Below are 12266 nucleotides of genomic sequence, written 5' to 3' on the forward strand. Positions count from 1 at the left end.
CTTCAACTGTAACAAGTGTATTACTGTGGCAGGTATGTTGAGAACAGGGGAGGCTATGCATGTGTGGGTCCAGCAGGTATAAGGGAAATCTCTGTCCCTTATGCTCAATTTTGCTGTGAACCTAAAACCTAAGAAATAAAGTCTATTTAAAATAAAAAATAAAAAATTATATAAATATATACACATTAGAGCCGTGCCAAGACTGAGCTAGAAGTGCCTGACCAGGTGGCGCAGTGGATAGAGCATCACACTGGAATGCGGAGGAACCAGGTTCAAGACCCCGAGGTCGCCAGCTTGAGCGCGGGTTCATCTGGTTTGAGCAAAGCTCACCAGCTTGGACCCAAGGTCACTGGCTTGAGCAAGGGGTTCCTCGGTCTGCTGTAGCCCCCCGGTCAAGGCACATATGAGAAAGCAATCAATGAACAACTAAAGTGCCACAACGAAAAACTGATGATTGATGCTTCTCATCTCTCTCCTTTCCTGTCTGTCTGTCCCTATCTATCCCTTTCTCTGACTCTCAATCTGTCTCTGGAAAAAAAAAAAAAGCTTAAAAAAAAAAAAAAAAAGACTGAGCTAGAAGCAAGCAAGGCGTGGAAAAGGCAGGCCAAGGGAGGAGGGGAAGGCCGAGGAGAGGACATGTACACCACACCATGCACTCATCTGATAAAATTTTTAGCCAGCCCAGCTCTGTTTCTTCAACAGGTCCTTCAGAGTTTCTGGAATGATTTCATGTAATTAGTTGGGAATGTGTAAACAAGTAAACAGATCTACGAATCTTATTATTTTTTTTTTTTTAGTGAGAGAAAGAGAGAGAGAAGGACAGGCAGGGACAGACAGATAGGAAGGGAGAAGATGAGAAGCATCAACTTATAGCTGTGGCATTAGTTGCTCACTGGTTGCTTTTTCCTATGTGCCTTGACCAAGGGGCTCCAGATGAGCCAGTGACCTTGAGCTTCAAGCCAGCAACCATGGGTCATGTCTATGATGCCCTGCTCAAGCTGGCGACCCTTCGGTCAAGCTGGTGATCCTGCACCCAAGTGGGCAACCCTGCACTCAAGCCGGCAACCTTGGGGTTTTGTACTTGGATCCTCAGCGTCCCAGGCCAATGTTCTGTCTGCTGTGCGACTGCCTGGTCAGGCTACTACTCTTATTTTTAAAAGGGGAAAAGTCAAGCCTGACCAGGAGGTGGCGCAGTGGATAGAGCGTCGGACTGGGATGCGGAAGGACCCAGGTTCGAGACCCCGAGGTCACCAGCTTGAGTGCAGGCTCATCTGGCTTGAGCAAAAAGCTCACCAGCTTGGACCCAAGGTCGCTGGCTCGAGCAAGGGGTTACTCGATCTGCTGAAGGCCAATGGTCAAGGCACATATGAGAAAGCAATCAATGAACAACTAAGGTGTCGCAACGAAAAACTGATGATTGATGCTTCTCATCTCTCTCCGTTCCTGTCTGTCTGTCCCTATCTATCCCTCTCTGACTCTCTCTCTGTCCCTGTAAAAGGGGAAAAGTCAAGTAATCTGGGGAGTGTTTATCTTGTTATATTTTATACCTCTTGGTATATTATAAAAGGTAATAAAAGTATTTTTGACTTGAACATAACACAATTGCTAATGCATTGGAGAAACAATAGCTGAGTTTTCTTAAAAATATTTGGGGATTTTTAAAAAAATCTAAGAATAGTTTAAAATCTAAGACTTTCTACCAATTTTAAAATCAGTGACATGGAGGGGTTTTTACCTTTCCTTTAAAAAGAAAACAATTTATTTAATTTAAAAGGATTCCTTATTCTGAGATTTTTTTTTAATGTTTGTTTAGAAAATGGTGGTGATTTAAAAAAATGTCCTTAGTGCCCTGGCTGGATGGCTTGGTTGGGTAGAACATCGTCCTGAAGCACAAAGGTTGCCATTTCGATCCCCAGTAAAGGCACATGCAGGAATAGACTGATGTTCCTATCTCTTTCTCTCCCTTCTTCTCTTGCTAAATAAATAAATAAAATAATTTTTTAAATGTCCTTTCCATCAGAACTTTTTTGTTTTGTTTTGTTTGTGAATCTCAATGTTTGATGAGTGAAAATTGAAATGTGATTTAAAAAAAAACCTGGTCTTATCTAAACCTACTCCAAATATCCTTTTTTGAGTTAATCAGACAAAGAAAACAGGTTAATCCATCTCATCTTTATAAAGTGAGCAGCTAAGGTAACAGGAAATGAGTATTAAGTAGATCATTGGTTACTATTTTCAGAGAAGATCATCCTCTGGTTCCATACCCGAGTTCTGGCAGCAATGGCCAGATCTCAAAGAAATCAGTTATACCTTGGCAGAGAGAGCAGGATGAGGTGGCAGGAGCTATCTTCGACCCAGGAAAGAGAACATGGGGACATTTATAGAAAGCTCCAATGTGGAAGGATTTCCCCTGAAGAATTCTTGGCTTAAAACTATATGCTGACACTTTTCAATTAAAAATAGACCCAACCACATTTGACATGGGTTTATTTTTAGCTGATCTCAGAAGTGAAAGTAAGTCCATACACCTTGGGGATAGACACCTCTGCCCACTGTATGAATGGCAGTTTTCTGGCCTTCTTCCCAGCAACTACCTGAAGTTACCCAAAGTCTATGGATTACAGACTCGTTACTGGCATCAAACTAGGGGGACACTGTACATTCATTCCTCTGGCCAATTTAGTAAAATGGACAGGTAATTATAACAGGCTGGCTTTGTTTTAGAAAGCAGTCTTTAGAGAAACTGAAAACTGAACATCCACACCCTTTCCTGTCTAATGAAACACTGTGGAGTCCACAGTTACCACCACATGATTCAGAGACAATAATATTTTGAATTCTTACCACTGATCAAATACCTAGTCTGGGTGATTTGCATATACAGTTTAATGAACAAAATAGTGCTATAAAGGGATCATCAGTTCCATATCACAGAGGAGAAAACAGATTCTCAAAGAGGTTATGTCACTCAAACATTCCAACTCATGTTTGACTAACTGCAAAGATTTTGCTATTCCTACTATACTGTGTGCCTCTCAGCCAGGCTAAGGAAGTGACCATAGATTTAAGAGTATTGGCAGACAACCTGGCCTGTGGTTGCACAGTGAATAGAGAGCATCAACCTGGAATGCTGAGGTCAACATTTTGAAACCCTAGGCTTGCCTGGTCAAGGCACATATGAAAAGCAATCAATGAACAACTAAAGTGAAGCAACTATGAGTTGATACTTCTCATTCACCACCCCTCCTCTCTCTGTAAAATCAATAAAGAAAATCTTTAAAAAATAAAAGTATTGGCAGACAGATTACCAGAATAATAAACAGTGTGGGCTCAATTTTAAATTAAGTAAATACAGTACACAAACTAGATGATGATGATGATGATGATGATGATGATGATTCTAGCTGCTAAAATTTATTAAGCACATACTATATGACGAGTAGTCTCTGATTAATACTTTGCATGTAATTAAACATTTTATCCTTACAATATCCCTACAAAGCTGGTAGGATTAGCATTCCTATTTTATAGGACCTGTAATATTCGTAAAGGCACAGAAACATTAAGAACCTGTCTAGTAGGTAATGAAGTCAGATATTCTGGCTTCAGAGCCCATACCTTTAATCCCTTTACTAAGAGCCACACAAGAGGTCTATGGAAGACAAAGTGTTAATCTGGATAGGAGTTGAATCCCTAAGGTCCCTTCCAACAACATCGTCATCAGTACCTTGGATAGAGGTCCAAGTAGAACTGTCCCAGTACTTCTTCTGTAGCTTTATCCTTTACAGTGTAAAGTGTAACACTTTTATTCCACACATGAGCATCTGCCACTTGCTCAAATGAAAGTCCCAACAACTCCTGGTAGATGTTCAGCAAGCCTTCAGTGACCACTTCAATTGGGAAGTATTCCTTGAGGATCTCTTGGTCTATGGAGTACTTGAGTTCTTCAGTCTGAGTCATGTAGTAATGCAGATCCCAGGCATTGATTTTCCCATCATATTCAAAACCTCTCTCTTCACATTCCTTTTTCTTCAAATTTAAAATAAACTCTCGTTCTGCCACACCCAAGGGTTTTAATTTCTGGCTTAAATCATCTGTGAGGGAAGTGGGAAAAGTCAACCATCTATTGCTCTTAGGAGCAAGCATGTTCATATATACCACCCAAGTTTCAGCATGACACTTCCTATAGTACTTGAAACAGATGACTTGGGAGAGAGGAAGAGAAGAGGAAGGGGAGGGTGGGAGGCAGGAAAGAAGAGCAGCTCTACCATGATAGCACTGTTGCTCTCTTCAAGGTAATTGATTTGATGGCTCCTCACCCTTTTATCTTTCAGCCCCACCCTAGCTAGACCACAGCTTCCTCCCAGCATCAACAAAGCTGCAGTTGGTCTCAGACAACTCTGACTCAAGAATATTATAATTTAGGGAAAAAGGCAAGAGTGAAACTAAACTCATATACATGATTATTCAAGACTAGCCTCCTCAGAAAGACAGAAAAATATATCAACTGTGACCTGTGAATAGTATTATTAAAAATTATTCAATGTCTTTGATGGCCATGGTTTGGTTATCACTACCCTATTCCTATGAAGACGGAAGGTCTCTGGACATAGTAATTTCACTTTTTAGATGGATATCACAATTTATACCCTGTGGTCAATTTTTGGCTATTTTACTATATTTGGCTGCATGAATATGCTCTTATTATGTATTTATTCTTCACCATTTGTTGCATATATGTTTGGCTCTGTAAGGGGCACTGCAGTCAGGGAAGCAGTCCCATAGTGCAAGGTGAAGAGAAAGGTCTGGGAAGTGCTGGGAAGAGAAAGGAAACACATAGAAGATAAAAGAGAGAAAATTCCGAGTGGGTCTGTCAAAAATATGAGAGTACAAGTAGCAAGAGCACAATTCAGATGGGAATATGCCAATTTCAAATGAGAAGGTCACTACTTAAAAGGAATTAAGCTAATCAGGTAGTTCTTAAGGAAAAATTTCAGTGTACGCAGTTACAACTAAAGAAAATATTTTCATTAAGCCTGTTAACTCCCTGAGCCATTTTTTATATAACGTGCATCAGCCTATATGGCAATTACCTGTTCACATCTCTGTTGTTTCTACTCAGGGAAAGGACCTCATTGCATTCCTTTCTATGGTTTTACCGTTAGGCATACAGCCTAATGCAGAATAGTTATTTCACAAATATCTCATGAATGAATAAATTATATAATAACAAATAACTACCATTCATGGAGCACCTACCACTTGTCATATTTGATGCCAGCATATATATTAATAATGCAAGGTATAACCATTGAGGACATAGTAGGGTAAATCTGGGGCTGAAGGCTGATTTTAACCCATTACTAATATTATCTCCAAATTAATTAAGCTAATAAAAAAATACCAAAGTAACAGACTACATACTTGACCAGTTGTTAAAGCTGAATAAAGTCTGAAAGGGGTCAATGAGGAAAGTTAAAAAGCAATCATACTTTGGTAAACTCTGATTAGAGAAGATTACAATAAAAATCAGTATCTACACCATGGTTGCCATTCAACTATTTTCACTAAGCTAAAAGAGAAAAACAGAGTGACTGTTGTTGGGACAGTGACACCTTGATTGAGATGGGGGTGGGAAGAGTGATAGAAAAGCAATGACTAGCCCTGGCCGGTTGGCTCAGCGGTACAGCGTCGGCCTGGCGTGCGGGGGACCTGGGTTCGATTCCCGGCCAGGGCACATAGGAGAAGCGCCCATTTGCTTCTCCACCTCCCCCTCCTTCCTCTCTGTCTCTCTCTTCCCCTCCCGCAGCCAAGGCTCCATTGGAGCAAAGATGGCCCAGGCGCTGGGGATGGCTCCTTGGCCTCTGCCCCAGGCGCTAGAGTGGCTCTGGTCTCGGCAGAGTGACGCCCCAGAGGGGCATAGCATCGCCCCCTGGTGGGCAGAGCGTAGCCCCTGGTGGGCGTGCCGGGTGGATCCCGGTCGGGCGCATGCGGGAGTCTATCTGACTATCTCTCCCCGTTTCCAGCTTCAGGAAAAAAAAAAAATACACACACACAGAAAAGCAATGACTAGCCTGACCAGGCGGTGGCCCAGTGGATAGAGCATGGGCTCATCTGGTTTGAGCAAAAGCTCACCAGCTTGAACCCAAGGTCGCTGGCTCCAGCAAGGGGTTACTTGGTCTGCTGAAGGCCCACAGTCAAGGCACATATGAGAAAGCAATCAATGAACAACTAAGGTGTCGCAATGTGCAATGAAGAACTGATGATTGATGCTTCTCATCTCTCTCCCTTCCTGTCTGTCTGTCCCTGTCTATCCCTCTCTCTGATTCACTCTCTGTCTCTGTAAAAAAAAAAAAAAAGAAAAAAAAAAAAAGAAAAGCAATGACTAAATGTCTTGGACATAAGAACCATAGTTTTAATAAGATTAGTGAATGTGATTTTAGATAAATGTGAATATAGCTATTAGATAATAGTTTTGATGCACATAATTTTATATTATCTTATAAGCAGCCCTTAGAATCAAGCACAGTATTTAATATGTAGTAGCTTAGCAATAAATTTCTCTCAAATAAATAAAAAATAGGATATCGTCAAAAGCATATTAGAGTCTAAGGCCCTCTGTTGAGTTGGTATCATGTAGCAAAACAGTCATAAAAATGGAAATATACAACTGATTAAAAAAAAAAGACTTAACCTAGGAAGGCAGTTACACGGCTTGTACATTTCGCAGTGTTCATTTCAAGGACAAAATCAGCATGTGTGCTGTAGCCGAGTAGTTTTGCTACTTTGGCCCTCAGTGGGAACAGCTGCTGTAGAATTTTGGTGTTTTCCTAGTAATAAACAATAACAACAAAAACAAACATTAGTAATTAATTAGAGCCAAAGCACTAAAAGAGTTATTACATATATTTTTAGGCTGGTAAAGCTTTCAAACATTTTTAGACCATCTCAACTTCTGTAACTGACTGTGAACAATCAGTTGACATAACTCACTACCTTTGGACCAGCCAACCATCTCAACTTCTAATAAATTATTTCATTTCAGTGTTACAGTCTTTGTTTTTTGATTCACCATCCAATTGTATTTCTGAAATAATTGACTTTTTAAACCTCAGGAGATAGTTAGGAAGTCTTAGTAAACTGAGGTATTGTAAACTTAGAGTGAAACATATTCTTAATGACCATAGTGAATCCACATTTAGTCTCATGGATAGAACTGCACCAAATACTGGTACCTAAATTGTTTTCCCATTGTGGTAACATATGCATAACACTAAATTTGCCACTTTAACTTCATACCTTTTAGTATGGCTATTTAAAAAATCCAGAAAATTATAAGCACTGATAAGGATGTGAAATTTGGAATCTTTGTACATCACTGGTGGGAATGTAAAATGGTGCAGCTGCTGTGGGAAACAGTACCGGGATTCCTCAATACAGAAATTAAACAGAGAATCACCACATGATCCGGCAATTCCACTTCTGGTTATTGATACCAAAAAAGTAGAAGCAAGGACTCAAACAGATAGCTGTACAACCATGTGCCCTGCAGCATTATGTTAATAACAGCCAAGTAGTGAAAGCAACTCAAATGTCCATCAATGGAAATGGATAAATAAAATGTGGTAATATACACACTAAGGAATATTATTCCATCTTAAAAAGGAAAGAAATTTTGACACATGCTAAAACATGGATAAACCTTGGAGATATATGGTGGCGATGGTTGGACAATAATGTGAATATATTTAGTGCCACGGAACTCTACACTGAAAAATGTTTCAAGATCTTTTCTCAAACTATTACAAATATTTTCTATATTTTATTGTATTAAAATACCAGTAATGATATTGCCTTATCTCCAGACTTTCTCATCGTCCCCAGATGAAAATCTGTACCTGTTAAACACAAAATCCCATTCCCCTCCCCCAGCCCCTGGCACCCTCCATCCTGCTCTCTGTCTCTGTGAATCCGACTACTCTAGGAACCTCATGTACGTGGAATCATACAATATTTGTTCTTTTGTGTCTGGCTTATTTCACTTAGCATAACATTGTTTTTAAACAATAAAAGTAAATGTTGAGGTCAGAGAAAAACTACTCCCATGATTAAATCAGCAAATTATTTACAGACATGTTTCTAAGGAAGAGCACACACCAAGTTCAGACTGAGTTCCAAATTTCACTCTACCATTCACTAGTTGTCTGATTGTTGACAAGTCCTTTAATCTTTCTAAGCCTCAGTTTTCTTAACTGTAAGATATAGATAATGAAAGGAGCTAAATCACAGGGCGACGATGAAGATTCAAATGAAAATATATGTAAAGTACATTGGAAAGTGGCTGGTACAAGAGAAACACTAATTATGTTATAATACTATTATTTTAAAATTAGAATGAAAATATGGGTAAGAGGAACACATAGCATAATACTACTCCAGGTTGTAAAATTAAGTGGCTTGAGTCTGACCAGGTGGTGGCACAGTGGATAGAGTGTTGGATTGGGATGTGGAGGACCCAGGTTCGAGACCCCCAGGTTGTCAGCTTGAGCGCGGGCTCATCTGGTTTGAGCAAAGCTCGAAAGCTCGCCAGCTTGGACCCAAAGTCACTGGCTCGAGCAAGGGGTTATTTGGTCTGCTGAAGGCCCACGGTCAAAGCACATATGAGAAGGCAATCAATGAACAGCTAAGGTGTTACAACAAAAAACTAATAATTGATGCTTCTCATGTCTCTCCATTCCTGTCTGTCTGTCCCTATCTATCCCTCTCTCTGTCTCTGTTAAAATAATAATAATAATAATAATAAATAAAATAAAATAAAATAAAAAAAAAGGCCCTAGCTGGTTGGCTCAGCGGTAGAGCCTCGGCCTGGCGTGCGGGGGACCCGGGTTCGATTCCCGGCCAGGGCACATGGGAGAAGCGCTCATTTGCTTCTCCACCCCCACCCCCTCCTTTCTCTCTGTCTCTCTCTTCCCCTCCGGCAGCCAAGGCTCCATTGGAGCAAAAGATGGCCCGGGCGCTGGGGATGGCTCCTTGGTCTGTGCCCCAGGCGCTAGAGTGGCTCTAGTCACGGCAGAGCGACGCCCCGGAGGGGCAGAGCATCGCCCCTGGTGGGCGTGCCGGGTGGATCCCGGTCGGGCGCATGCGGGAGTCTCTCTGACTGTCTCTTCCTGTTTCCAGCTTCAGGGAAAAAAAAAAAAAATAATAATAATAATAAAATAAAATAAAATAAAGTGGCTTGAGTTTTTCTTTCACCTTTTTCAGTTTCCCCTAGACCTCTCTCCAGACTGACAATTCTCTCCCAATATCTCTTCCCCCATTCTTCCTCCTAGCACTAGAATTCCCTGATATGTCGCTGGACATATCATCACCTGACTACCTATCCCAGACTGCCTTAAAACTAGCTGTGGCCACATGTCCACAATGGGACAGGGGAATATGAATGAGGTGATGAGTGAGATTTCTGTCTCATTTCTCTACAGATGCTTGACTTATGCTGTGGACCAAAGATGACAACAATGACTCAGGAAGCCACATACTGAGGATGGCAGAGCTGTCTTTCAGCTCTGCACCACTTGCCTCTGTACTGTTAGTTGCAAGAGAAATTTTTTTTTTCTAAATTGTGGTCAAATATCTAACATAAACTATGCCATTTTAACTATTTTTATTTATTTAATTATTTTTTGTATTTTTTCTGAAGTTGACAACGGGGAGGCAGTCAGACTCCCGCATGCGCCCAACCACGATCTACCTGGCATGCCCACCAGGGGGCGATGCTCTGCCCATCTGGGGCGTTGCTCTGTTGCAACCAGAGCCATTCTAGCGCCTGAGGCAGAGGCCATAGAGCCATCCTCAGCGCCCGGGCCAACTTTGCTCCAATGGAGCCTTGGCTGCAGGAGAGGAAGAGAGAGACAGAAAGGAAGGACAGAGGGAGGGGTGGAGAAGCAGATGGGCGCTTCTCCTGTGTGTCCCGGCCGGAAATCGAACCCGGGACTCCTGCATGCCAGGCCAACGCTCTTCCACTGAGCCAACTGGCCAGGGCCTTAACTATTTTTAAGTGTACAATTTCATGGCACTAATTACATTAAGAAAATTACATTCAAACTGTTGTACAACCATTAACACTATCTGTTTCCAAAACTTTTCCAACACTGCACACAGAAACTTGGCAAGCATTAAGGAATTACTCCCCAAGGAGGGCAAAGGGGGTGAAACAGAGGTGGAAAGAGACTTTGCATGGGGCATGGGGGGATACAATGCAGTGTCTAGAGGGTGCTATATTAGTTGGATACTTGAAACCATGTAACACAATAAATTTTTTTAAAAAAGGAATAAATCTTCACAGTTTCCTCAGCCCCTGGTAACCATTAATGCTTTCTGAAGAGAAATAACTTTTATTTATTTGAATCTTTGTGCTTTTGGTTGACTTTTGTATAGTTGCCGAAGCAAATACTAATCCCCACGGACTGACATTAGGCATGGGGTGCTCCTGTAACAAAAATGAGGAGTGCACAAGATGGAGGGTGAGGACACAGATACTGCAGGGTGGGAAGCTGGTCATCCTCATTACACCAGGATCACATTTGTAAAAACTGTTGCTTGTCGTACCTTTTGAATCTTAGCTGTAGAGGAATTGTCTGAGAAAACTAATAATGTGTATTTGTTGCTTTTGTAAAATGACGAGAAAAATGAGCTTAAATAAAATTTGGTCAATTTGTAAAGACAGAATGAAATAAGTTTTGCTAACTGGCCCACAGTTTGGGCTTCAGTTGGCTAGAAAAGCCAATTCCACTGTGTCCTAGTGTCAGCAGCAAAGACTATCACTCAGAGTCACTGAACTGAGGAGATTTGTTTGAGAATGTTGTCTTCTTCCTCAAGCCTACTGTTTCAGACACCAGTAAACTGAGAAAGAGCAGGAGGGACCTGATATAGAAATTCATATATATAAGAAAACACTTGATAGATTTAAGAACTATGACCAAGCCTGACTTGTGGTGGCGCAGTAGATAAAATGTTAACCTGGAATGCTGAGGTCGCCATTTGAGATCCCAGACTTGCCCAGTCAAGGCACATACGAGGAGCAACTGCTATGAGTTGATACTTCCTGCTTCTCCCTCTCTCCTGTCTTTCTCTCTCTCTTCTCTCTCTAAAATCAATAAATAAACTATTTTCTTAATTAAAAAAAAATAAGATCTATGACCAAAAGTGATATTTGGGTATAGTTATTTTAACATGAATGTGACTGAAAGTAAACAGAAAATTTACTAAGGTTTTTATTGGATTTTATTACCAAAGATAATCATAAGTCTGACCTACAAAAGCTTATGATTATTTAAATCCTAAAGCAACTCTCAGGCTTCCAACTGGCATCAGCAGGAATCTATGCGAGCAGCCACCAAGAATATGGTCATAGAGGGTAATGGATAACAAAGAATTCCCTGCAGGCAAAAGCAGAGGCCAAAGAGTAAAATTATTAAAGGAATTCCTGCCTGAAAGGAGACCCAAGTAAGACCAGTGGGCTATCCCAGGAACTGCCCAGACGCAGAATCCTCATATTCCTACCAAACTGTTTCTGAAAGTTGGCATGGGCTTGCTATGATTCTCATTCTTTCCTTTTCCAAATGGGAGTTATTATTATGGTTGTTCTGTTCCTATTCTACCATTGGGTGTGTGTGTTGGGGGTTAGTGGGCCAAACAACTTGTCTTCCCTTCAGTAGGTTGCTAGATCATGAGACACAACTACTGGGAGGACTGTGTACCACCCAAAGAGCCTAATCTTTGAGCTCAAGGCAGTAACTGGTTGGGATCTTGCGCATGGTGAATGGGGGAAAAGGTGCCCATGGTCACCTGGCTAGGTAGTGTGTGCAGCTGGCTAGTTGACTCTTAAAATACATTTCTAATTCTTCCTTTTAGTAACAGAACTCACTCAGTTGAGCAAATGGCTATCAACTAAAAACCATTTCTCAGCCTCGCCTGCAGGTAGATATGACTATATAACGGAATTTGGGTGAATGTAATGCTCATGTAGTTGAGATAGATGTCATTTACAAGTCTTCTTCTTAAAGATACTTGCTCTGCACTTTATTTGCTCTATTTCCCAACAGACTGGGAAATGATGACACTTGAAATGCCCTTGAAAATCACTTGTTGAGGAGACAGGTGCCCCACCAGCCCTAGACTATCTATCAACTTGAAAGAAGAATACAACTTTTAGCTTATTTAATCCATTCTATTTTTATTCAAATAGCCTAGCCTATGGCCATACCAGG

The 12266-nt window shown here is 41.1% G+C and overlaps 1 protein-coding gene across 4 annotated transcripts in view; it reads right to left on the reverse strand.

Annotated features, from left to right (window-relative positions):
* Window positions 1–12266, reverse strand: part of NLN (neurolysin) — a 107816-nt gene that overhangs the window by 37131 nt on the left and 58419 nt on the right. For all 4 annotated transcript variants that reach the window (XM_066242125.1, XM_066242115.1, XM_066242131.1 and 1 more), the window contains 2 exons: window positions 6695–6830; window positions 3728–4094 (listed from right to left, as the gene is read on the reverse strand). In XM_066242125.1, coding sequence (XP_066098222.1) covers window positions 3728–4094; window positions 6695–6830 — 503 coding nt within the window. The remainder of the gene's footprint in view (window positions 1–3727; window positions 4095–6694; window positions 6831–12266) is intronic.

The sequence above is a fragment of the Saccopteryx bilineata genome, chromosome 1 (assembly GCF_036850765.1).
Source record: "Saccopteryx bilineata isolate mSacBil1 chromosome 1, mSacBil1_pri_phased_curated, whole genome shotgun sequence".
NCBI lineage: Eukaryota > Metazoa > Chordata > Mammalia > Chiroptera > Emballonuridae > Saccopteryx > Saccopteryx bilineata.